We start from the raw sequence: 24,266 nt of genomic DNA, 5'->3' as shown, positions 1-24,266 counted from the left end.
TCTCTTGCTGCCCCTCTAGAACTTTACGACTTAGCCAACATGGCCGACACGATGGATGTCGATGTGGATCCTCCGACTACCGCTGAGCCCAAGGGTAAGACCAAGGAGGACGCCAAGGGCGACAAGAAGCGCTTTGAAGTCAAGAAGGTGCGTTTACCTGAGGATTGTGCATTATTCTCAGACTCTTCTGAACCTTTCAATTGCCTCGAACAGTGGAACGCCGTGGCCCTTTGGGCATGGGGTGAGCTGCATTGCGATTATCTGCGTGTTGGCGATGCTTATTGAGCACTTCCTATTAGACATTGTCGTCGAGAACTGCGCAATCTGCAGGAATCACATCATGGATCTCTGTATGTCTCAGCTTCATCCCAGGCGTGTTGCTCATTTTGACTGGTTACGGCGGTTTAGGCATCGATTGCCAGGCGAACCAGGTCTCCGCCACTTCCGAGGAATGTAACGCCGCCTGGGGTATCTGCAACGTAAGCGCTCTGTTCCTCGTACTTCGCAATTGCTGCTATCTGTCAGTATGCTGACGGGCATCCGGCAGCATGCATTCCACTTCCATTGCATCTCGCGGTGGCTCAAGACGCGTAACGTATGCCCCCTGGACAACCGAGAGTGGGAGTTGCAGAAGTGTGTATTGAACAACCAATCAATCCCTTATCGAGACTTACATGGCGCTCTGCAGGTATGGTCGCTAAATTGTTCACTACTCAGACCAATGTATCAGTGTTTTCCCTCTCCTTGCAATGTATTATACGCCGTCGAGCTCGATGTGTTCCGCTGGATAGTCCCTGTCGCGTGCATCGAATATCATGGGATGGGTTATAAAGGTGTGTACGAACTTATCAATTGTACAATCGACATATGTGGATGGTTGCAGCTGGTCGATTCAGGGCTTCAAAGCCGCTAAGGGGTCGATAAGCGACTGACTTCGCGTTAGCGATTTCTGTTCACGGCCGATAATTTGTGCAGGCCCCCATTATTATCCCGCGCCGAGAGCTCATGATGCCTTCGACGATCACAGCGTGTGTTCCCGTTGATTTGATTTGATTATGATCTTGTATCGATAAATACAAAGGGGTAGCTTTTAAAGCGCTGACTTCAAGATCTAGGTCCCGCAGTGCACCAGATCAAGGCGATGGGATTTCGTATTGAACATCTCGCGTTCTGTACGTTCTTAAGAAGCCAGCCCCATGGCGTCGAACAACATACGCGTCGTCATCAACAACCAGATTCTAGGCGACATGAGCAAACGATACTGATATCATATCCTGTGAGTATCTTCTGTCTTGCCATGGTCGCCAGACAGCCAAAGAGTGCAGACATACAGAAGAAACGTACACTTCGGGAACCCTCATATATCAGAGGCGTCACTGCGGCGAGTCGTCTTGGTCTACATTCTCCTTCAGCTGCGCGGAATTCTCGGTATGCTCCTCTATGATCTCGACTCGTAACTTGAACCAATGCGCGTCCACGTCCTCGTCCTTCGGTGGCACCTCCGCAATATGGAGCACCAGCGTCAACCGGCGCCCCGCCTGGGTTTGGAGCTCGATGTCGGGAAAGCCTGACTCCCCATACCATTGCGTAAGCGCTCGATCATCGGATTCGGAGATGAGGTTCATCGGTAGCGTTTGGGGGGCCGTAGGCAAGAAGGTCGATGCGGTCACTTGCAGACTATGCCCGGGTGCAGTGGAGTTCCGTAGGTACTGGAACTCAAACTCGAGTCTGACCACTAGGTCGTGCCTGGATAGGAGGAGACAATGCAGCCCAAGCGTCTCCCTCTTCCGCCCCTTCCGCCCGATGATGAGGAAGTCCAGCTTGTCCTCGTAGCCTTGGGCGGCCAATGCTGCACGGCACCAGTCTTCGAGTATGATGCGGAGAGCGGGCTTTCCAAGCGATGAGGGTGAAGTGATTGTGGGAGAAGGCGGGAGTTCGCGCCGTAGGGACGTCGCTGGGTTCGTGAAAGGTATGTAGACAGTCTGGACGAGGAGCTCGCTGCGCCAGTCTCGGAGCTGCGTCCAGTCCAACGTGACCATATCAAAGCACCCTCGGATGTTGTCCCTCGGAGGGTCAGACAACACGATGAAACCGCGCTGCAGAAGCTTGGGATGCTGAGGGTCCTGGGACCGTTTTGCGAAGCAAACGCGTGCCAACACCCTACCCCTGTAGGAGGAGTGTTCGCAAGCGAAGATCGCCAGGTACCAAGCCTTGTTGGAAGAGAGGGTGTTATCGAAATGAGCTTTACCAAAGTACACGGCGATGGGTAGCAGTGGGAGCTGGGTACGTATTCCGTAGGGTGAAGTGGTAAATTCGGGGATGGGGATGTTACTGAGTCCGAAGTCGTTCCAGCGCCCGGGTGGAATCGGGTAGATCTGACCAGACTCTGCGAAATCCGTCGGCGAGAGGGGGAGCAAGAAGCGCGGTCTGGTTCCCGCGTTCTCATAGAGCGTTATTCTGGACAGAGGGGACCGTGGAAGCGGTGATGGGCCCAGGTGGGAGGTCACCCCGGAGCCCCACGCGAAGATGGTTTGATCGGGAATCCTCACGAGGATCTCCTCCTGCAGGCGAATGAACGCGTTCTCCCCTTCTCCGTAGAGCGCATTGAGGCGGATGTTGAAGATCCCGAACAGCGAGTAGGCTCTGTCCTCCACTCTCGTCGTCTCTCGATTGGCGGCCCAGGACATCCGCACCACCACCGGGACTGAACTGAGCGCCTTCTGATGTCTCAAGACTCCTTCCTCGACGCCCGTCACCTTCGCTACAGTCGCGATCAGCGTGGTCTTCGTGCCGAAAACCTCCCAGTCGGCGGACAAGAAGACGAGGGATCTAGGTGCGATGAGCTCCTGAAGCGTCCATCCCCTCTTGAACCACCTGCTACCCTCGAAGCGAGATAACGCATCCGAGTCTGATCGATTGGGAACGTCTGCGAGAAACGCGTAGCAAAGGGCAGCTCGACGGTACCAGTCGAACATTGAATTGATCGCCTCCGACAATTCGGAGCTGCTCGTCTTGTCGATACAGCAGGAGTCGATCCAGATGTAGCGAAATCCATCTCTACGTGCGATGGCGCATGCCTGCATGACCTTGGAGGAGAGGGCTTGGTTCTGAAAGAGCGTAGATTCCGTGGAAAGTTGCAGGTCCCGGACGGAGCTGTATGTCTGTTCGCCAATCGGATCCCAAGTGTGCGACAGTATGGCATATTCCTCTTGGACTGGATCGATCCAAACGAAGCGACCAGTGTGGGTATCGAGGACTCGCATCACCTTCCTCGAGGTGTCCTGATTCCATCATAGATCGTAACATACGGGGCGAGTTGTTAACACAGAAGTATAAGGCCGATGTAGCTACAGAAGTACCTCACCTGATCTCTCAAAGAGCCATCCCTTCTGGGAATGCATGTCTCGAGAAAATTCTCGATGTTATCTTGTAGTAACCTCTGCAGTGCACAGTGGCTGTCAGCAAGGGCAAGAGCGGAACATATGGCTGTATGCGGGAAACCTTTTCGTTAGGGTCACGCAATTTCAGCAGGGCCCGTCTCATGGTCGATTGGCGTGGGCGGATGTCAATTAACTTTGCACGGCTTGGACCCATCTATAATCCCCTGACTGTGCGTGGAACAGAGCGATTGTTGAGTATCAGGTACGCGAAGTTTGCTCTGCATATAGCGACTGCAGCAGAGACCGACAGCAATCAGTGGGCGTAAGTAAAGGCAAGATAAGAGAAGGTGTATCAGACTTGGGCCTGCCAGATCCTTAGACTCAGAAGCTGCAATCATTGAGGCGGCTCACGAGGCCGAACACGTGAGCATTTTCCGTTTCAGGAACAATGGCTTTGCGCTTCACCAAAAAGCCCAAGAAGAGCTTATCGATGTATGTCCGCAGTTCAATCATACCAGCCCTCTTTGCAAGACCAAGTGAGATGTGTAGTGAGAGTGCTCAGCATTTTGCGCCAGTTTACTCCGCCTTGACGCAACTCTCGCACGTAGAATCAATCGCCCCACTCTACTCCACGTACCTCGAATCAGGATGCAGTCCGTACGTGTACAATAGGCTACGTACTAGTTGTGTATCCTCAAAGCCAAACTGTTGCTTTAGTCTTGACGCATACCCACCTTATGATCTAAAATGCGACACCCAAAATGTCTGGCTGGACTGAACGTCACCTTCCTCAACGACAGCCCGTTTAGCTCCGCGGTCATCGACAGCAAGTCCGGGAAGCTTCTGTACTCTATCTCTACCCAGACTGGCGACACCGCGCGCAACACCACCGTCAGCAATAGCCAAGGCGAGGTCGTCGCCACACGCGAGCAGAGCTGGTGGCCTGGTGGCCGAGGGTACGACAACGTCAAGGTCCACGGGCAGAGGTGTACCCTTGAGCACTGGCTGCCGAGGAGGAAGAGGGCGTGGGCTTTCACCGCTAGGTGGGTCACGAGCGCGATACTTGCGAGGTGGTGTTATGCGGAGGAAGGGGTTCTGGAAAGTACTCACGAAGACTCATTGACCTAGCGTATGGATTCTTCCTGAGCCGAATGGAGATGTTTACCACTGGCAGAGTCTGGGAGAGGCGTTCAAGGTACGTGCTTTGTCGATGCTGACCCATGACTAGCTTCTTACCCGGAGCACTTCCACTGTTCATGGTCAGCTCGTGAACCCACGAACGAATGAGATACTCGCCCAGTCGCATCCAACCCACCATTATGGAGGCACCAAACTTTCCCTCGACGTCAGCCATGACGTGCTCCACATGCTTGACACCATCATATTCTCATTCGTGGTCCTCGAAGGCTCGCGAATCGCCCCCGTCTGCACAGAGAGCAAGCGCAGAGGCGAAGGCGCACGATCGTCTCGTACTGACAAGAACGGCCACAGGAGAGCCTTGTCAGAATTCAACGGGGTGGAACGCGTTGGCACGCTGGACGCGGACACCGGTGTTACGACCCGTACGATACGAGTTTCCAGCGTTTGAGAGAACTCCTTGAGGGCAGTCCGGCGCGATCGGGACGTGGGTTGGGTGGAGCCATGGGCTGCGGTAATGCTCCATGATAACAACGGGGTGCGCTGCCTCGACTCCACTGCGTTCATATCACCTGTAGCGCTCGTATCAGTCTACTTATTTGTATGAAGAAAGGCAGCTTGTACCTACTTGATTATCACTATCCACAGCACAGAACCCCGGCCCACGAGGTGCATCGCAAACCATCCAAGACTGAAACCCGCGGATATGGCCGACTCCTTTGGGCTGACCGTCTCCTTCCTACGGGACGAGCCGCTCAACTCGACTGTCGTAGACGCCATGTCCGGCGAGACCCTCTACGAGATATCAACCACCCGCAGAAGGCTGCAGCACGACACGACGACCATCCGCGATGCCCGCAGCCCCGGGGAGGTCGCCGCGACGTGGGAGCATAAAGCGCTCGGGCACGATACGATCACGATCAGAGGGAAGGCGAACAAGGTGTCAAATTGGGTGTCGGCCAAGGGCGTGTTCTCGAAGTGCGCATGTATGCATATGCGGGAGTCGCTGTTGCTCACCAGGGATCTTTGCGCGTGCAGGACATGGACGGTTGCATCGCCCCAAGACCCCGGGATGTACCACTGGAGGATGAAAGACGGTTCTTCGGAACTTGAGGTACGTGGGCAGAAGTCCCGAGATTTGTATATGCGCAATGTCAACTCGCGACTGACCATCTCTTAGCTGATCCACAACGAAACCAACACGGTTGTTGCCGAATCGCATCATGGCTATGAGAGCAAGGGAACGCTCATGAGGATCGACGTCAGCGCAGACGTCGCGCACATGCTCGACAGCATTTTGCTCTCGTTCGTCATCCTCGAGGAGAGGCGAAGAAGGGAGGGAAAAAGTCCCGTCGCGGACGCGATTGCAGGCGCAGGTGGCTATACCCGCTGGGCGAACTCGGGCGGGCGGGCGGTGCGGTACTAGCGGCGGCGGAGCCACCTTGGTCTCGGAGCGAGAGGACAGGCCGGTATAGGGACTCGCTGATCACGATGTCATCGGCGAACGCCTTTGACGTGAGCGGACGGAAGCTCGAGGTTGGATTACCACCCTGTTTCGCCGGCATGTCGGTCTCCACCTCGTGAGACCGCACTGTAACAGCGTGTTCGGCCGTACGGCCGCCCGCCTCCCTGGATCGGTGTCCGTAATCAATAATTGAGAACCGGAGTATGACACTGTACACACTCACTCACCTCTCGCTGCATCAATGCGTGCCCCCGACTCAAGACAGCATGTCATTTCGTTTCTGAGGGATGACCCTTTGCGTTCAAACGTTGTGAACGCGGCGTCAGGCGAGAAGTTGTATAGCATCACGACAGAGGGAGTGGGGCTTCGGAAGGACACAACAGTCCTTCGCGACGCCTAGGGCAACGTCTTCGCGGATTGGGAGCAGAAGTCATTCCGGCGCGACCAGGTCACATTCCACGGGGTGAGATGCAAGCTGTCCAAGTGGCTACGGAAAAGGAACATACTCTCGAGGTGAGATCAACGACCATACATCTTGTACATGCACGGAGAAAGCACTGACAGCTCGCGCGCACACCGCAGCACACGCGTATTGGTGGCACCAGACGGCGAAGAGTTCCACTGGAAGGAGAAGCCAATAACCTTCGAGGTCCGCATTGCGTCCGGCGTTAACTGCTTTGACCCAGAGATCTAGACTGACCCGCTGCGCGTGTATCGCGCACGCAGCTCGTCAGCATGCGAACGCGGACACCCATCGCTCGGTCGCACAACGCGCATTCGGCCGTGGGACAGCTGCTCAGCTTGAGCGTTGCACCTAGCGCGGTTCCGATGCTCGACGTTATCCTGTTGTCGTTCGTCATCCTAGAACAGCGGCGCCGGGAGGAGCTGGGCGGGGCGAGTGCTACCGGGGGTGCCGCGTATACTGCCTCCGGGACGTCTGCAGCGAACGTTTCGTCTCCCTGAGCGTCCAGAAATCGCAATCGAGGCCAACTTGACAGGAGCATGTGCGACGTAGCTGGGTGTCGTGTGCGATAGAGAATGAAGAGCATTGACGGGAGGGCCGGCATGGCGGCGGGGAAGCTGGGGCATGACATCAGATGACCAGACGTTAATGGCAGATTCAGGGGGCTGGTCGGTTCTAGCGCAAACATACCGGTACCGCGAATGTGCGCTTCTCGTCAACAGCCTTGAGATTCAAAGGACGAGGACGATGCCGCTCGGCCAATTGTGGTGGTTGGACGGTTGACTAGGCTGGTCGCATGTGTGCAGATAGCGACCTGGGGCATGAAAAAGCTTCGCCTTTGGTAGACTTGCATCTCGCGGACCAAGCCAGGGCGTCAGCCCGCGACATTCGGAGGTGGCCACAGGTGTCGCCAAGAGCATGGTGCCGGCACAAGTACTGGAGAACGAAGTTAAACTTTGAAATCGAGAGTGATCGGGTGCTGTCGTTAGATTGGACCTGAATACGAAGGAGGACTGGAGTGTGGAATCGTTGCTCAAGCGCTCAACACGCTACCTCCGCCGGAGCGAGACCCGATCTTGCAGGTCGCATATGGCGGTGCAGGTGACGTACTGGCAGCATCCTTAAGCAGTGCTACAATAGCAGCAGTGTACTGTGCGCGCCATCTCCACCAGCAGCACTAGTCGGGGCCATAGACCGTAGGGCAAGCGCGATGGTACTTGAAGAAAACTTGCCAAGCGTACCAGCAGAACGCACAGATGTGAGATCCATTCGAGGGTCATCCAGTATACCACCGCGCAAAGAGCAGCGTCCGGCAGTCGATGGTGACGAGACGGTATAGGATAGTCACCCACATATTTTAATGTTTACCTTGAGCGTACCCGCAAGACAAATCGCAGCGATGCTGTTGGTTCCGGACTTTTCGCTCTAACTTTACACAGGCGCTCAACGGACCAGGCCGCTGGGCGCCAAATAGACCCTTCGTCAACGTTTCTTCCAACCTCTTGGGAATCGGAATTGCTCTGCACAGTTGATGAATGATTGCTGGTATGTAATAGCACGACATGAGGCGTCATATCTGTGAGTGACCCAGTCAGAGATGGCGAGTATAGCACATGTGTTCCTCATGCTAAATATGGACATTGCTAGGATGGTTCTCAACGCACGTTCGTGGTCGAACCATGTGAGGACTGTTCTCTGCCAGTCTCAGGGGCCCGCGCGACGTGCTACATCAATCAAGCTGTCGGGCTCGCTGGAAGAGCGGCCTATCGGGAGACGGGCCGCCAGGTACCTGCTGAACGTGCTTCTCCTCTCTACGGCGTTGGGTAGCCTTAGAGTTGTGCGGGCATGCGCACCCAGTCTAGGGTCGTTCCAGATGGGTGCGGCTAAACCCAAGCCTGGCCCGGCCGTCGATAGGATACAACCATCGTCCTCATCCCATAAAGCACGCGCCGTCAAAACGCTGTCGCCCTCGAGTCTTTCCTCCAACGCGTTCGATCTCTACCACCGCCCGTTCGACGCACACGACCTGGGCCGAGATGCGTGCAGCCCTCGTTCTCGTATCCACACTCGCCTGTGCGGGCTCTGCCTTCGCCGCCTCCGCGTTTACGTTCCAGCCACCCGCCGCATCGCCCGAGTCGTCGTCGGCCAACTACACGGGCCAGACGAACAACACGCTTTCCAACGGGCCCCTCGTCCCCGGAAAGGCCTTCGATCGCTTCATCCAGATCTGGATCGAGAACACTGATTGTACGTACCTCCATCCCTCCAGCCAATCGCGCGTCGCGCATTTGCCATCGTCGCCGCCAACCCAGTTGACGGGGTGTCCCATCCTCTGTGCTTTCTAGACGAGACCGCTGCGTCGTCGCCGGTGTTCCAAAACCTCAGCACGCAGGGTCTCCTGCTCGACTCGTTCTACGCCGTCACCCACCCTTCTGAGCCCAACTACATCGCTGCTGTCGGTGGTGACTTCTTCGGGGCAGGCGATGACAACTTCTGTGAGTCCATTTACGCGCATCTCGGGGTGTCGTCAACTCATCGGTCGGCCGTATGCAGACCATATCCCCCAGAACATCTCGTCCGTCGTCGATCTTCTCGAGGAAAAGAACGTCTCTTGGGCCTCTTGTGAGTATCGCTCCTTGTGTTGTTCAATATAGAGAGGACCTCTGGTTCTTAGTATGTTTTGACAGACCAAGAGAACATGCCCTACGATGGGTTCACGAGCTTCAACTTCACCTCAGAGGATTACTTGAGTGAGTTATCCTCGCGTATATTAAATGTTTGTCTCGGGAAGCACTGATGCGCTTCCGGTACCGCAGACGGCAACGGCACGTATACGTACTACGTGCGCAAGCACAATGGGTTGATCATCTTCGACTCGGTCGCGAACGTTTCCAGCCGCGCACTCCGTATCCGCAACTGTGAGTGCACCAGCATTTGATACTGTTAACGGCGAGACTGACCGGAGTTCATAATCAATAGTTAACGACTTCGCCAACGATGTCAAAGCCGATGTGATCCCTCAGTGGAGCTTCGTCACCCCCAACCTTGTCAATGATGTGAGCGTGCTTTGTCACTTTCGTTGAGTTTGGACTGATCCTGATTTCTTCAGGGCCACGATACGACGATCGACTTCGTCGGCGACTGGCTCAACTACTGGCTGGTCCCGCTCCTGGCAGACACCAAGTTCAACAACAACCGCACGCTGATCCTGCTCACCTTCGACGAGACCGAAAGTGAGTTGTTCCACCGGGATGAACTTCCTTGTGCGCATATACCTGATGTATTCGTCTGTCATAGCTTACACTATCAACAACCGCATCTACACGCTCGTGCTGGGCGGCGGTCTCCCCGAGAACCTCCGGAACACGACCGACTCCACGTTCTACACGCACTACACCGCGCTCTCCACCGTCGAGGCGAACTGGGGCCTCAAGGCGCTCGGCCGCGGCGACACCAACACGACGCTCAACAACGTCATCGACTTCGTCGCCAAGAAGACCAACTGGACCAACAACGGCCTCGCCGGCAACGACACCCGCATCCGTACGTCCGCTCCTCCTCCCCTCTCCTCCCCCCTCCATCACCGCGCGCATATCCCGTGCTGACGACCCCCGCTCGCTCTAGCGCTGCTGAACATCACGGGCACGATCCCCGGCCCGCTCAACGCCGAGTTCTACATCCCCTTCGTCGCGCCGAACACCTCCGGCGTCAGCGCGGGCGGCCAGGGCGTGTTCGTCTCCCCGCTGCTCGACACGGCGCTCACGCTCGCGAAGGCGCCGCAGCCCGTGAACCTCACCGCGTCCGGGCAGGCGAACCCGTGGGGCACCGACCCCGGCTTCAACTATGCGAACGGGACGGAGGTCATCCAGCCGCCGGCCGCCTCTGCGAGCAGCACGGCGCCGGCGGGCGGGAAGAACGCCGCCGTGAAACTGGGCGCGGGCGTGAGGGAGGGCTTGCTCGTCGTCGTGGGTGCTGTTGTGGGCGCTCTGATGTTGCTTTGAGAGGAGGGGTTCGGTTTCGCGGCGAGTCGTTCTTGCCGGCCGCCCGTTTCTTGATAAGTTATCCAGATGCTAAGCTCTGCTCTCTAGCACGGGCTTAGGGGTGACCTTGAGGCGTTGGGTCATGCACGAATAAGCTGTACATCCGTAGTGTAGCGAAGAGCAGTGCTATGAATTGAACGCAGAAAATAGCTAGCACCTAATCTACTCCCAATCTGCTATGCGCCGTATCATCCGACCACTACGAATGCGTCTACAGGAAGGATCCGCAGACGGGAGAACGGTCCGCCCGCGCTTCTGACCGAATTTGAGGACGCGCGGCACCTGAGCATCACTGAGAAGAAACAGTTTTGCTGGAAAAGAGTAGTATACGCGAGACATGAGGAAGAGCACATTCCAAGAGTTTGGTTGTGAGACTTACTACCAAGGGCTTCTCTCCAGTATGCATGCTGTATGCGCAGTCATAACGATCTCGACCTCCCTGCCCGGGGTCCGTAAGCTTGTAAGCCCATTTCGGATGTCGTCTTCGATGCTGTCCTCGATGACCAAGAGCAGGTACTCCTCGGACGGCTCGGTGAATCGCTCGAGAAGCGATATCCAGTACGTTCTGTCGTCATATGGATGTGAACTTTCGAACTCTTGACGGAGGTGATTTCTTAGCTCCTGGACAGACAGGACTAGCTCCAGCGTCTGGAGCTCCGAGAGGGAATCCAGCGACAGACAGGCGTCCAGCTGGCTCACACCGTGTCTGTGAGCCTCTGTGAAGAAGTCTGTGTCGTATAAAACGTGGTCTAGTGTTCCGGCAGCAGGCAGCACTAGAACCGGGATTGACTTGAGCTGGAGACAGCGAATGCGGGAGGGGAGGTCACAGAGCAGCCCTTTCAGTTGCTCCCATCCTCCGGGGACCACATCGACAACCAGAGAATGCAGATCCAGGAAATTGCGGAGGGATATGGCTTCTAAGGAATTCAAATGGTCATGAGAAGGGTCTTGGTAGCCTCCATAAAATGATAGTATGGTACTATACTTACCACGACAATCTATCCTCAGGGTAGACACGGATGGGGCGACAGTATCCACAAAGTCGATGCAAGGTTGTCGCAAAGGACCTCTGTGCGATTTCATTGGGAGGTGGAGGGTACTGAATGCCAGATCGCGAATGGAGAGACGGGAAGGCGTCTGCAATAACCAGTGGAAGAGCACGTCCAGCTCTTCCTGTGTGAGGTCAAAGCAAACCCTGAAGACGCGCAGTGCTGGGCGCTTTTGTGGACTTGCGTTCTGCCAGAGCTTGTGGTGGGGTAACGGGAACCATCTATAGTTCGAGTTGTACAAGACGAGGGTGGACAATGAAGGCAATGAACTGAGTGCACGACGGAAATCATTGAAAGAGGGGAATTCCGTCTGGTACATCTCGAGATAGGTGACGGAAGGGAATTGCGAAAACATTCTGAAGATGCTCGGATGATGGGGTACAACAGTCCAGTCCGCGCAGCCGATGATGAGATAGCGAAGATTCGGCAATCGGCCTGCAAAGTCGTGGAAGAAGCGGTATCCTCGCTTGTCGTCCCAGTCTGCAAACTCAGGGTTGAAGCTTAAGGACTTTACTCCTCCAAGCCACGGTCTCATGCTCTCTGAGCGGAGGAAACGGTTGAGAACTTGCTCATAGCCATCCATGCCCCTGATTGAGATGTGCCGATGCCTCGCCAGACAGAGTCGGCTGATAGGTGTCCAGTCCGGATGGACAAGGGCGCAGCTCCTCAAAGACAACACATCGTCGGGATCGATTGATTCAATGACTGCATTCCAGATATCCTGGGGGACGTGGGGAGGCATCTGACAGTATAGTAAGTGAGGTTAGGTTGCACATCTGTGTGTAGAGACAAGTGGCGAACCTCGATATCCCAACTCGTGTGGACGTAGACTCAACTTATTCTGACGTGAAGCACAACAGAGGGTCAGAGAGCACAGACCGGGATTGGGTGTGGTCAAGTCGCAAGTCCTAGGACCCGGGCGTCTTCTTCCCCTTCGACGTTCGTGATTTTGATTGTGCCCACGGTCATGAGGGGGCCCGACCGCCCAACCAATCAAGACTCCTAGTAGGTGCCCGCATAGCACCAAAATCTTTATCTTCAGCACAAGCTCTCTGTCTGCTGCATATCACCTGCTGCATGCATGCCACCAGAATGTAGAACTGATCGCGCAGGATCCGAACTGGGTGAAGCACGGGAACCGATATTCATGAACAACAAACGTGGTCACCGAGGAGAACCGGGAGAATGCTACAAATGAGTTTGGATGAGGGGGGGTGCTCGACTCAATCAACAAAGAAGAGCTCTAGGCGGATGAGGTATGTGGCTCGACTACAAAGGTATGCATCCGACCTAACCAAGGCGGTAGGGTCTCCCCATGCATTACGCCCTCAACGAACGAATCGTAGCTGCGAGCCGGCCGAATAGAGTTGCGATATAGCAGGTAGTGTCTGCTGGCAGTGATCCAGTCATGGCAGACCAATACGCACTCGCATAGGCTCCTCGGGGCATCTACAAAGGATATCATGACGTCAATGGCTGTAGGGGGAGGAAGTGTGGCTTCAACAGTCATGCATGACGAGAGAATGCCTGCGAAACTAGTCCGCAGGTCAGACCACTCACTGAAGGTCTGCCAGTGCATTCGGGTTGAGGTTTGTAACGAAAGTGAGGTGACGGAGCGAGCGAGCTGCAGTTACCCAGCCTCACGGCACTTGCCAGCGTATCTCGATGCGGAGCTGTAGTTTGTCTGGTGTTCGTGGAAGTACACCCACCTTCCGATTGTCTCCTTGGTAAACTGACGAACATTATCCGCGTCTCGATGCCTACCATGCCCTCGCGGCCAACGCGATCCGATCTGTCCTTGGTTCGCTTGTCTTCTATGGTCTGTGCGCAGAAAGTGCGTAGGAGTCGTTATCCAGCTAGCTGACAATCACACACTTACTTGTGATGTGGGCTCGAGCGCATCGAACGATAAAAAGTGCAAGGTGTCGATGCTGATTGTCGTCACTCCAACGCAATGCCTCTCTCCGGGACGGACCATTATCATGATGTTGTGCAGATTCAACCGTGGGCGTATAGTAGTACATGAAGAACTAGTGCGACAGTAAAGTCAGTCCTGGGTAACCATGAAATACAGCGAAGACTCAAGAAGGCACAGTCCTGATCAGATCCATATACTTTGCTCTCTCCTTGGCCCATTCGTCTTCCTGCTTCAGATGGGGCGTCTCCATGACAGTGTCAACCCATGCCAACCCCCAAGCCGCGCCGCCGACTTTGGAGCCACCAAGCACGGTCTTTTGGGAGCCATCCGGGCATACCTCCCAGCGAGCCTGGGTAGGCTGAGTGTCCGAGCGATCTGGGCCGGTGAATGTGATGAGTGCTATGTCTTGGTTGATGCATTGTGAAGAACTTACAGAGCACGATGCCTGTTTGCGGTTCGTACACCCCAAGTGGCAACCGGCTCTCCTGCTCACGCCTCTTCCTATCCTCAGCCATGATGTCCTCCGCAGACCTCTTCTCTCCCCTCCCCGTGTCGATCTCACCAGTCCCCGTCTCCCCCAGGATCCCGCCACACACTTTGAGCGCCTCCCTTCGCAAGTTCGCCCACTCCCTGGACATGTCGGCTGTCCGCTCCGCCGCGACGTACATCCAGTTCTCCTCGTTCACCCCGTCGCGCGTCAAGTATGACTTGCGCACCGCATTTAATGGTCCGTCGCTATATGGGCCCCATCCCGACGGCCCGAAGATCGTCGTGGGCCCCCCGGCGCGGTATAACCCGACGTAGCCACTGCTCCGCTCGCCCTTGCTGGCCTGCGCGCCGGCCCCGCCAGAAGCACCGGCGGCGAGCGCGGCGGCTTCGTTGGTGAGGTTGGTGGTGTCTTGTAGATCGCCTACGAGGTCGCCGGGTTTGAGGCCTTTGGCGGTGACTTCTTCCAGGGCTTTGTCTTCGTAGTAGTCGTCGATGACCCACCTACCGTCTGTATGCGTGATGTTCACGATGTATACGTCTGGCCGTGATAAGGGAAGTAAGGGCTTACCGACGAGCATCTTCGCGCCATGCAGCTTGTATGCGCTTCGCGCGGTGATAAGGGTCACGCTGCGCGTCTTGAGGTGTGAACCAAGCTTCCCTACTTCAATGAGATGGTCCTTCTCCCACTGGGTCGCGTTGAGCTTCATAGCCAAGGGATTGCGCCGGAAGTAGTAGAGTGAGTCGCGGAATCCAGACGTTCGGGCAGCGTCAATGGCGAGCATATACTTGCGCTCTGGGTGGCGATTGGGCAAGACAAACGTCTGCGATTTGAATCTCCTCCCTGTGGAATAGTTGGTGCTGCAAGGCTTCACATCTTGGGCTATGGGCTTACCTCCGAGCAAGTTGCCGTTGGCATCGATTTTGGTATCACCCTTCGGGTCGTCCTCGGTCACATACTCGTCCCCTTCAATTACGTAGACCTTCCCCTGTATCCGTCGGAATGGCTTCCCGCCGCCTTCAGGTTCCACAGGTTCCTGCTGGGAGGGGGCGTCCGCAACCTCTGTAGACTCCTCTTCCTGCGCCTCTTCTGCGCCGCGTTTAGGCAACTTGATAGTGATGCTCTTCCCCCGTCCACGCCCTCTCCCCCGTCCTCTTCCGCGGGCAGCACGCGTAATGCCAGTGCCCACCGCAGCGCGGCCGCGTCCTCTTGGTCGCCCGCGCTTCCTCACAGGCGTAGCTTCAACTTCCTCTATGTCGTCGTCGACATCGACGGGGCTGTCTTCCCGTACGCTCGGGTTTGCATCGTCGTCATTGTCGACGTCTATCGGCTCGTCAGCTTCTTCGTCCGCTTGCGGCGTCTGGGGTGCAGACTCGGTCAAACTGACCCCGCTGGTGTTCTGCTGTTCTTCGTCGCCGCCCACGGGAATCTCGTCCTCTTCCTCGCGGACAGAGGAGGCTCGTGCGGCAGCCGCTCTTGCGCGACGCGGTCGGATGCTAATTTTCAACGAGCCGGGTGCCATGTCTACGAGTGCCTTGGTAAACGTGGTGTTCGTCGAGACTGATGCAAACAATCCAAAAAAAGAGTGCTCACAATTCGGCGAGGAGGCAGAGTGGCTGGAGTATGGGAAACAAGACGCGTCCGAGTCCGCGGACCGTGCAGCGGCCAGTGATGGGTCACGTGGTGCACCGGAATGGGCGACAGGTCGCGCGCGCGGCGAGCGCGTCTTGACCACATCCCTCCACCTCCTCTCCCACCCCTCGAGTCGGCACCATGCCCGACACCCCAGAACCGCGCAGATCTCAGCGGGAGAGGAAGCAGGCGACACAATTCGTCTCAGGTATGTCAGAACCACGTCTACTCGCGCGTGACGGAGCCTCACAGGCGTCGCAGTCAACAGCTCCCTTCTGAGCAAGCGCAAACGATCCGACGCGACGGATGACGAGAAAAACGACAAGCCTGACGCGCTGAGCGAGCTCTCTGACCCCGCGCCCACCGAGGATGAGGCGGACGACGAGGACGGCACGCCAGAACCACCAGCCAAGACCCCTGCGAAGCGCAAGACGAAGGCAGCACCAGGACCCAAGAAACCGCGTGCACCCAAGGGGACCACTGCAAAGAAGACAACCGTAAAAGTTCCTCGGCCACCAAAGCTCAAGAAACCCACTGGACGCAGGGGCAAGCAACCCGCGGGCGCTGATGTCGAGTTCGACGCGGAGCAGGTGGCGAAGACTAGCAAGATTTCGGGCGACAACCCCTTGTTTAGTGCGTGTCTTACCTGGTGGTTCACGGAATGCCGTGATTAATGGTGCTCGTACAGACGCCATCATGAATCCCGCTGCAGCGTTACAATCCACAGCGGAAGACTTCCTCGAGTCGCTCTCAAACACCCCTGGCAAGAGTTTGGCGGAGCTTATCAATTGCGTTCTGCGGTCCTGCGGTTGCAATGACTCCGTCGATGAGGATAGGGCGGTCGACTACGACGGCGTGGTGGACGCCCTGGATGATTTTACGGAAATTCTTAAGAAGGTGAGCGAATTGTCTCTCGCACAAGACCAACTTTTCAACGCCGCTGGCAGGACGACACCCCAATATACCCCTTGACGTCGAAACTCCCCATCTTCAAGAAATTTCGCAAGTCGCTCTCGGAGTTCCTCGAACGCCTCATCATATCCTCAGCCGAACTCGGCTCCCTCTACACCTCCGACCTGATGCCCACTCTTCAAACCTGGGTCATCGCCATGTCATCGTCACAACTACGCAGCTTTCGTCATACGGCGACTGTTATCGCGCTGGAAGTAGAGACCTCACTCTGTGACGTCGCCGCCTCAGTAGAAAAGGAAGCCGAAGTAGTCAGTAGGCAGCGCGAAGGAGAGCGAAAGCGGAAGGCCGCGGGCAATAAAGGAAAAGCGGGCAATGCCCGCGATGCCGACCTGGAGAAGAAGGCCGCAGAGGTTCGCGAGCGTCGTTCCAAGCTTGCAGAGTTCCTGAAGGAATTTGTCGACGGGTACGCATTACCCCGGGCTCCGTCTACTTATATCCTCTCACTGACCGCATACACCCAGTGTTTTTGTACACCGCTATCGCGACCTGGACCCGAACATCCGCGCCGAGTGCGTACGCGCAATGGGCCTCTGGTTCAACAAGTACCCCGCACACTTCCTCGATGGCGCTTATCTCCGTTACGTTGGCTGGGTTTTGTCGGACGCACACACGCAGGTCCGCCTCGAGGCTGTCCGCGCGCTCGCCCTTGCCTACGACCAAACCGCATACATCGGTGCCGCGGCGCTGCAGCACTTCACCGAACGTTTCAAGCCGCGCCTCGTCGAGATGGCGGTGGGAGATGTTGAGCTGGGTGTGCGCGTCGCTGTCGTGCAGGTGCTGCAGACGATTGACGGGCATGGGCTATTGGAGGACGAGCAGCGGCAGCAGCTGTGCCTGTTGGTGTTTGACGAAGAGGCGAGGGTAAGGAGAGCTGTGAGCGGCTTCGTGAAGGGCGTGTGGGAGGAGACAGTGGAGGAGCGGTTGGTTGGGAGAAAGCCGTTGGACGCCGACAAGAGCCGTGCTGGCGTGAAGGCCCTCGGGATGCTCCTCGTCAACTGGGGCCGTGCGCTGGACAAGTCTGCTGGCGATGGCGACGGGGACGACGAGAGCGACCTGGGAGAGGGAACGTCGAAGCGTGTGCGCGCCAAGGAGGTCGCATCACTCGTGGGCCACAACCCGAAGGGACGCACTGCGCTTGTGGTGGAGGCCCTATGGGATGAGGTCGAGCCAGTGCGCGACTGGGAGACTTTACTGGACGTGCTACTTCTCGATCATTCCGCGGCTGGTGAAGGGCGTCCGACTTCACGATCTAAAGGCAAACAGACTGTATCTGACGAGGCGGTCGACGAGGCGTATCGGCTCGAGGAGGTCGAAGAAGCGGTCCTCCTCGAGATGCTTGTCGCTACACTTCGGAAGACGCTGGCAGATGCTGCTGCTGCTTCTGCAAAGAAGGTATGTCGACTATCTAGCCTACTCTTCAGTTCATACTGATGCGGCTTTGTAGGGCGACGAGGACACGACGCTATCTGATGTCACACGAGCACTGATCAAGGCGCTACCGAGGTTGTTTGTGAAGCATCAGACAGACGAGAGCAGAATCTCGGACGTCCTGCTCATCCCTCAGCTAATGAATCTAGACATGTACCTCGAGATGCGGATGATGACGGTGCGTTGTGTGTGGCATCGTGTCGCGAGATCGAGTTTGACATATCGTATTTCCGGCCCGCAGGCGTACTCGAGCCTGTGGGAAGACGTGACGAAGCAGTTCCTGTCGCACTCGTCCCCAGTCGTGCTTGCGAACGCGGTCGCGACGATCCGGCGTTTGATGGAGGCGACGAGCTTGTCGAAGACGAACAGTGCGAAGATCCTAGAGCTTGAAGACGAGCTGTCGACATCATTGCGGGACGCCATCGCGGGCCGCGACGAGATCGAGGTCGCGTCCTTCACGGAGGACGAGGTACTTTCGCTGGGCGCGATCTGTGCGCGCCTTGCTGCGTTGTCTGGGATCCGGGATATGACGGCCTGGATGGAGGAGGACGAGGGCGGCAAGCAGAGCAGCGCTTGGGACATCGTGAGCGCACTTGCGGAGCGTGGCCGACTTGGTTACAAAGAAGAAGAAATGGTATGTGATTTGTGACCACTCAGGGCCAAAACATACTAAGCATGGATCATGTAGATGGTCGACCGTGCACTACAGCTTCTTACTCTTCACATCATGTGGAAAGCTCGGAGTCTCCCGGCTGCGGCGGAGCTGTCCCCTGACGAGATTCAGTTCCGCGATAAGCTCAAGGAAGAGCGGGAGTCGCTTCTCGAGAAGCTAGTCGAGTTCGCGGTCGGCACACAGTCGAACACGGTTGAAGGCGTGCGACGAGCGGTGCGTCACATTCGGCGACATATGAATTATGTGTGTTGATGAAGGGATTGCAGGCGTTCCAAGGGTTGCTAACTCTGCACATCCTCTTCTGTGCGACGGAAACAACTGCATCGGATGGCAGTCGCTTACCTACTGCTGCTCTCCCACTGTCTCTTGATGACGAAGTGCAACAACGCTGTGCGGACTTCGTTCAATCAGAGATTGAGCGCTATGCCGAGGAGATCTCTGAAGAGCAACCGGAAGAACACGGTAGTAGCGAAGAGGACGATGAGGAAGAGGAAGAACCCGAGCCTGAAGAGCAGCCAAAAGGCAAGAAGGGCCGTAGTAAGGGTAAGGGCGGTGCGAAGCCCACCACGCCAGGTATGGAGCTTCCGCGCTTCGCGAAGGATCGTACGCTGATCCCAGGACTAGCTCCTCGCGCGACGACTCGTGCTCAGTTAGAGAAAGAGTACGTCTTTATGGGCGTCGTCACCACCTTCCTGCGTGCCATTCGTGCTGGGGTCATCCACTTCCGCTATGCCGCAACAATCCTTGCGCACTATGGTCGTCTCGGCCCGACTTTCGACCTCTGCACCAAAGTCATTGTGGAAATCTTGCGAGAGGAGGGTATGTACAAGGATAACGGCGAGGAGGTCGTTGCCATAATCTGCCGAGCACTCCAGGAGGTGAGTTTGATCACTAGCTTGGATGTGTCTACGATGACGAACATCTATGTAGTCATTCATCTTGTACCTCGAGTCTATGGTACACACAGCCGATCATGCGATCGCCCTCGGAAAGGCTTTGTCTGCCTGCTTGCTGATCCGTGGTGCTCAACTGGCTGTCGTCCGACGCCTGGACCCCAAGTACGTTGTCGATATACATACCACGAGCTTGAACTGGGTTGGCAAGCGGCTCGCCGGCTATGAGAACATAAAGAACAAGAAGGCGAGAAACAAATGCATCTTGTTCTTCCGAGTGCTTCAGCCCCTCCTATCCTCCATTGACAATCAGGACTCCCTCAAGATGTAAGTCACTATCTTCCTCGTTGAGGTCCTCAGCCGTCTCACATCGGATCGGTTCCAGTAAAGCGCATCTGGACAACATCATTGCTCAGTCCAAGCTGGAGATCTCCCCCACTTCGAAGCCATGGGAGCCTTATCGTGCTTACGAGAAGAAGCTCTCATCGGCATTGATGAAGGAGAAAGGTGTGCAGGCCACACGCGCTGACTGACCTGGAAACTAATATATGTCGTCTAGGTCCTGGGCGTCGAGGGCGCAAGCGCAAGGACGCCAAGAGCGCTGAGTTCGTTACCACTGACGAGGAGGGCGGAGAGGCGAGCGAAGTGGAAGGAATGATGGTTAATGGCGATGCCGAGAAGCCCAGGCGACGAAACCCCAGCCGCCGTGCAGCGCAGAACGGCGGAGTATCAGAGGGCGAACCTGGGATCACGGAGGACGAGAACGACGGTGCCGCTCCCATCACTACTCCCAAAGCGCGACCAAAACCGCGCCCCGTGCGTAAACGCGGCTCTTCTGCCAAGAGGGCTCGTGAGGAGTCACCTGCTCGCAAGCCATCCCCTGCTCCTGCTCGACAGTCCAAGTCGCCGAGCGCTCTGTCGTCCGCCCGAGAGTCAGCACCTCCAGAAGCAGAAGAATTGGAAGAGCCGGAAGATCTCGAGGAGGAATCACAAGACCCGGAGACCCCGAAGGCTTCTCGCAAGCGAGCACGCACCGATGATGAGGAGCAAGATGAGGAAATGCGGGACGCTACAACGAACGGCATCAGCCATGATGATGCTGCTGAAGAGGCGGAGGCGTCGCAGGAGACGCAGGCGTCCGAGCTGAAGATCCGACGCAAGCGTGTTCGTCATTGACACTGATACCCTGGGACACGAGTGGTGGTGCCCTTATGCTTATTCCCTTCTATTCATGTGCTTCTTTTCTCCCTAGTCATCCCGCCTTGGGGGTTCTATCGTCTTGCTGTTTGTCATGTTGTGCTGTCGCTGACTTCCGCTGCTGAATGTACCACATGATATGTATTGGCATTGTAGCTATCGCGCTTTGCGCTCACCCATAATTCAGTGTCCTGCAAATCCGATTGTGAACAGTTCCTGTACCAGCACCTTTTGGCTCGATGAGGTTGTCCTTCTGCTGACGGAGTACGGGTTGATCACAACCGCGCTAGCTGATTCGTCGTGATTAGCTTAGGATGCATGTGCGTACTGGTTTGCAATTTTTTCAGACATTGACACTGATTCAGGCTAGCAGACTGTTCTCTGGCGTGCTTTTAGTATTTTTGCGGTCCTTCAAATCAACAGGAATACCGCGAACAACTCCATCGCCATCAAGTATGTAGTCCTTGACCAGACTCCTATGACGCCGTTGCTGATGAAGCTGCGACTCTCCTAGCTCGTCGCCCCCTCTCGCATATGAGGAACGAAAGCACAAACAAGTCCAGATATGGTACAATCGCAGCATCCGCCTCGATGCCCACGTTGTGTCTGGCGGAGAATATCCCTAGGTTCGCTGTGTGCGTCTCCACGACGGTCGCGTCCGTCTGCTGGTCAACGAGCTACCAGAGGCAGACATCAGTACGTCACTCTGCAGCCATGGGAAATATTCAGATCGTACTTTGGATCCCCCACCCGTGGTCTCCTTCCAGACGTACGTCTTCCCGTTCGGTGCATGCAAACTTCGAGATCTGCGCGGGTTGCTGAGCTGCGAGCATAATCATCGAGCAGCGCACGAATCCTTGGTACATACGTCGAAAGGAAGCCGTCCTTTGGCAGCGAATCCGAAACAAGGTGCGTCTGGCCTTGGTACGTCACCGTGTCATAGCCTAGTCGGTGCTTGTACTCTGCCATAACCTGACCACGCGCGTCGGCGATAGTCGTCACGCGAGGCCCGAGACTGAAAGGTGTGTGGATATTGAAGACGATCTGACCCGAGGCGTTGTCGACCACCCCCGAGTTGAAGAGTTTGCGAGACGTCCAGCTGATATTCATCACGGCATCTCGGGGGAGGTTTGTGGATACTAGCTGACTTGCACAGGCTTCATCTCTATGAGTACCGCTCTGAAGAGCAGGCTCAAGCGCTCGCCAATCATGATACACACAGCCTGTTGTGGAGTGCGAATGTGCGTAAGAGCTACGATCACATGAGCATCTGCTTGACTCACTCCGTTTGGCGCAGCGCCATCACAGCTAGCCAGAACACTGCTTCCAACGTTTGCATTACAATCTTGCCGTACTATGCCTCCACTGGACAAGAACATACTACGCAAACGCCAGGGCATGTGACCTCGTCAGCTCCTCCTGGATCCCCGTGAGGCGCTTTGGGTGGACCGACGGTCCAATGTCGTGTCATGCACCAGCTGCGATATCTCATCAGTCCGAGGCTGCGGCTGCGGGTACGACTGCGTAATTCCTCATGCGTCGTTCGCTCTCGCATACGACGAACGAGAAGACGACCAACTCGAGGAACGGCACGACCTCAGGGCTTGCATTGATCTGCATGTTATGTTTATCGGAAGAAAACCCCAGATTCTTGAGGTGCGACTCCGCAACGCTCGCGTCCGACTGTTCCTCCACAAGCTGTCGAGGGGATTGATGAATGTGTAAATCTGCAGCTCAAAGAGACTATCTGGGATTCTACCTTCAGTCGTCCGCTCAGGGAATGATGCTCCTTCCACATGTACGTTTTGCCGTTGGGAGCGTGTACCTGTCGATAGCTGTATGTTGCAAGGCACGCACCGCACTCAGTACACCGTTCCAACGAGAGCAACAGTCGCGCGCGACGTACGTGGAATACCAGTGCTTCTTCGTCAACCACTCTGATAGGCGCCGGGTCTGTCCTTGGTACGTCACCCGGTCATGGCGGCCCAACTGGGATTCGTACTCTCCGACCACCTGTCCACGTGCGTCGGACAAGGTGATGACTTGCTTCTTGAGACTGAAGGGCGACTGGATAGTGAAGAGGGTCTGCCCAGAGGCATCGTCGATGAGTGTTGCGTTGAACGCATCGGTAGAAGTCCAGCTGATGTTCATTGCAGAGATATAGATGGATTGGAGGCGTGAATAGGGATGTGATCATTGTGGTAACAGTGGAAGTGGAGGTGTCTCCAGATCGTATATGTACTCGTACTCCTCTGCCGAAGTCCGTGTGCGAAAGCGACGAAGCGTGGCTGTTCATAGCGCGTCCTAGTGAAGGCGAGCGATGGCTGCCATCGTTACCGTACCGGCGGCGCACAGGAATGGTGTTTCGAGTGGCTGCGGAAGCGCTGTCTATGACGTTGGGCGTGGCCTTAGTACAGTCACTCACAAGATAGCCGCCTTATGCATTGCGCCAAGCGACCCCGTGGTAGTAATCTGTACGTGTTAACCATAGTATTGCGATGGTATACGGGCTTGAAACACATATTCTACGCGCTCTCGGGATTGGAAACTTGGCGCGGCTGCCACGAGCGTGCAGCCGCCGTCGCTTCTTTGCCTCGATTCACTGAAGGGACTTCTCGAGGGACAGAGGGTTCAACATCCTATCCGTCACGAGCCCTGTTTCCTCAAGCTGCCTAGAGGTGGGTTGACCGAAGATAGCACGGAAGCCATCCGTGTTGTCGGAGATGGTAACAATTCGATTCCGATGCGGTCTCTCCTCCGGTCCACTCCTTAGGCACCCCGCCGGGCACAACAGAGACAGAATCCCATGCACCGTAGAAGAACTTTCCAATCTGAAGAGAATGTCGGGCATGCGAGGAGCATGTGTTTTTCCATCTCGTCGATGAAGGAGACACTGGTCAGGTCAATCAGCTCTCCAGGCAGAGCATCCAGCGACATCGCCTGTCCATGAGGTCAGTCTCTTGTTGCATCCGAGTGTACATTGCAACAACAAGCTTACCGAGGGATGCTTTAGGAGGGAAGTCGATAGAGGCATAGCCGTGTTGAACAGGCGCTGGTTTACACAGCTGTGAGGTATCCGGCGCTCTACGAGCTCGCGTTGTCGATTGGGTGTCGAGAGTCAAGCGAGAGAGAGAGTGAGAGCGGAGATACACACGAGAGCGTCGAGACGCGAGATGAGTAGTAGTGTCTCGAATTCTCGAACAGCTGGGGCTTTCCCCGAGTAGGTACAGGGTTATTTATACTAGTGTAGGATAATATTAAGTAAGCTGAAAAGAGAGAGAGAAAATTAGATGGTGAATGAATAAGCGAGTCTGGGCTACGATAGGAGTAAGGCGGTTGTCGGACGGCGTCCGAGAACCGAATAAGGAAGCGAGAGTTCCGTTTTTGGGGTAGTAAGCGCTGGCCCTCTTACATCCGCCCTCCAGGCCTTCTGCAAGAAGGACTACCCACGCCTGCGCTGACTAGCCCGCGAGTGGTTTACATCTCGATTCGTCCCCAACCATTGGAATCTTCTTCGTCTCCACTGTCGTCC

General features: G+C 56.0%; 8 protein-coding genes across 8 annotated transcripts; 5 read left to right on the top strand and 3 right to left on the bottom strand.

The window, feature by feature from the left end:
* Positions 1-6: 6 nt before the first annotated feature.
* Positions 7-784, top strand: DICSQDRAFT_136248 (uncharacterized protein). Its single transcript, XM_007365359.1, has 6 exons — positions 7-147; positions 214-241; positions 300-350; positions 409-479; positions 548-633; positions 689-784. Exons 1-6 carry the CDS (start codon positions 40-42, stop codon positions 699-701), a joined length of 357 nt encoding a protein of 118 aa, XP_007365421.1. The 5' UTR covers positions 7-39; the 3' UTR covers positions 702-784.
* A 255-nt stretch (positions 785-1,039) lies between these two features.
* On the bottom strand, positions 1,040-3,671 carry DICSQDRAFT_136247 (HET-domain-containing protein). The gene is made up of 3 exons (XM_007365358.1): positions 3,502-3,671; positions 3,365-3,439; positions 1,040-3,281 (listed from the first exon to the last, which is right to left on the bottom strand). The coding sequence occupies exons 1-3, from the start codon at positions 3,592-3,594 to the stop codon at positions 1,374-1,376; spliced, it is 2,076 nt and encodes a 691-aa protein (XP_007365420.1). The 5' UTR covers positions 3,595-3,671; the 3' UTR covers positions 1,040-1,373.
* A 456-nt stretch (positions 3,672-4,127) lies between these two features.
* On the top strand, positions 4,128-4,968 carry DICSQDRAFT_169736 (uncharacterized protein; the record flags this gene model as incomplete). Its single annotated transcript, XM_007365357.1, has 3 exons — positions 4,128-4,423; positions 4,509-4,575; positions 4,609-4,968. The coding sequence occupies 3 exons, from the start codon at positions 4,128-4,130 to the stop codon at positions 4,966-4,968; spliced, it is 723 nt and encodes a 240-aa protein (XP_007365419.1).
* Positions 4,969-5,223: 255 nt separating this feature from the next.
* DICSQDRAFT_169735 (uncharacterized protein) lies at positions 5,224-6,945 on the top strand (the record flags this gene model as incomplete). The annotated part of the gene is made up of 6 exons (XM_007365356.1): positions 5,224-5,495; positions 5,556-5,631; positions 5,698-5,931; positions 6,383-6,495; positions 6,565-6,631; positions 6,709-6,945. 6 exons carry the CDS (start codon positions 5,224-5,226, stop codon positions 6,943-6,945), a joined length of 999 nt encoding a protein of 332 aa, XP_007365418.1.
* Positions 6,946-7,930: 985 nt separating this feature from the next.
* Positions 7,931-11,372, top strand: DICSQDRAFT_85772 (uncharacterized protein). The gene is made up of 11 exons (XM_007365355.1): positions 7,931-8,023; positions 8,093-8,692; positions 8,791-8,940; positions 8,999-9,067; positions 9,133-9,195; positions 9,262-9,363; positions 9,425-9,501; positions 9,555-9,678; positions 9,743-9,988; positions 10,070-10,796; positions 10,865-11,372. The coding sequence occupies exons 2-10, from the start codon at positions 8,482-8,484 to the stop codon at positions 10,444-10,446; spliced, it is 1,419 nt and encodes a 472-aa protein (XP_007365417.1). The 5' UTR covers positions 7,931-8,023; positions 8,093-8,481; the 3' UTR covers positions 10,447-10,796; positions 10,865-11,372.
* A 2,055-nt stretch (positions 11,373-13,427) lies between these two features.
* Positions 13,428-15,543, bottom strand: DICSQDRAFT_85768 (uncharacterized protein). The gene is made up of 5 exons (XM_007365354.1): positions 15,533-15,543; positions 14,834-15,463; positions 14,510-14,782; positions 13,886-14,449; positions 13,428-13,827 (listed from the first exon to the last, which is right to left on the bottom strand). Exons 2-5 carry the CDS (start codon positions 15,459-15,461, stop codon positions 13,616-13,618), a joined length of 1,677 nt encoding a protein of 558 aa, XP_007365416.1. The 5' UTR covers positions 15,462-15,463; positions 15,533-15,543; the 3' UTR covers positions 13,428-13,615.
* A 154-nt stretch (positions 15,544-15,697) lies between these two features.
* Positions 15,698-20,929, top strand: DICSQDRAFT_105368 (uncharacterized protein). Its single transcript, XM_007365353.1, has 13 exons — positions 15,698-15,779; positions 15,833-16,204; positions 16,260-16,468; positions 16,519-16,946; positions 17,005-17,935; positions 17,988-18,149; positions 18,213-18,605; positions 18,660-18,857; positions 18,911-19,217; positions 19,269-19,522; positions 19,575-19,864; positions 19,923-20,044; positions 20,097-20,929. The coding sequence occupies exons 1-13, from the start codon at positions 15,713-15,715 to the stop codon at positions 20,711-20,713; spliced, it is 4,350 nt and encodes a 1,449-aa protein (XP_007365415.1). The 5' UTR covers positions 15,698-15,712; the 3' UTR covers positions 20,714-20,929.
* A 673-nt stretch (positions 20,930-21,602) lies between these two features.
* Positions 21,603-22,527, bottom strand: DICSQDRAFT_180447 (uncharacterized protein; the record flags this gene model as incomplete). The annotated part of the gene is made up of 3 exons (XM_007365352.1): positions 22,494-22,527; positions 22,018-22,432; positions 21,603-21,957 (listed from the first exon to the last, which is right to left on the bottom strand). A coding segment is annotated over exon 3 (240 nt), but the record flags the coding sequence as incomplete, so codon positions are not given.
* Positions 22,528-24,266: the final 1,739 nt, after the last annotated feature.

Source organism: Dichomitus squalens (assembly GCF_000275845.1).
Source record: "Dichomitus squalens LYAD-421 SS1 unplaced genomic scaffold DICSQscaffold_12, whole genome shotgun sequence".
Classification (NCBI taxonomy): domain Eukaryota; kingdom Fungi; phylum Basidiomycota; class Agaricomycetes; order Polyporales; family Polyporaceae; genus Dichomitus; species Dichomitus squalens.
This window is presented reverse-complemented; position numbering and strand designations above follow the sequence as displayed.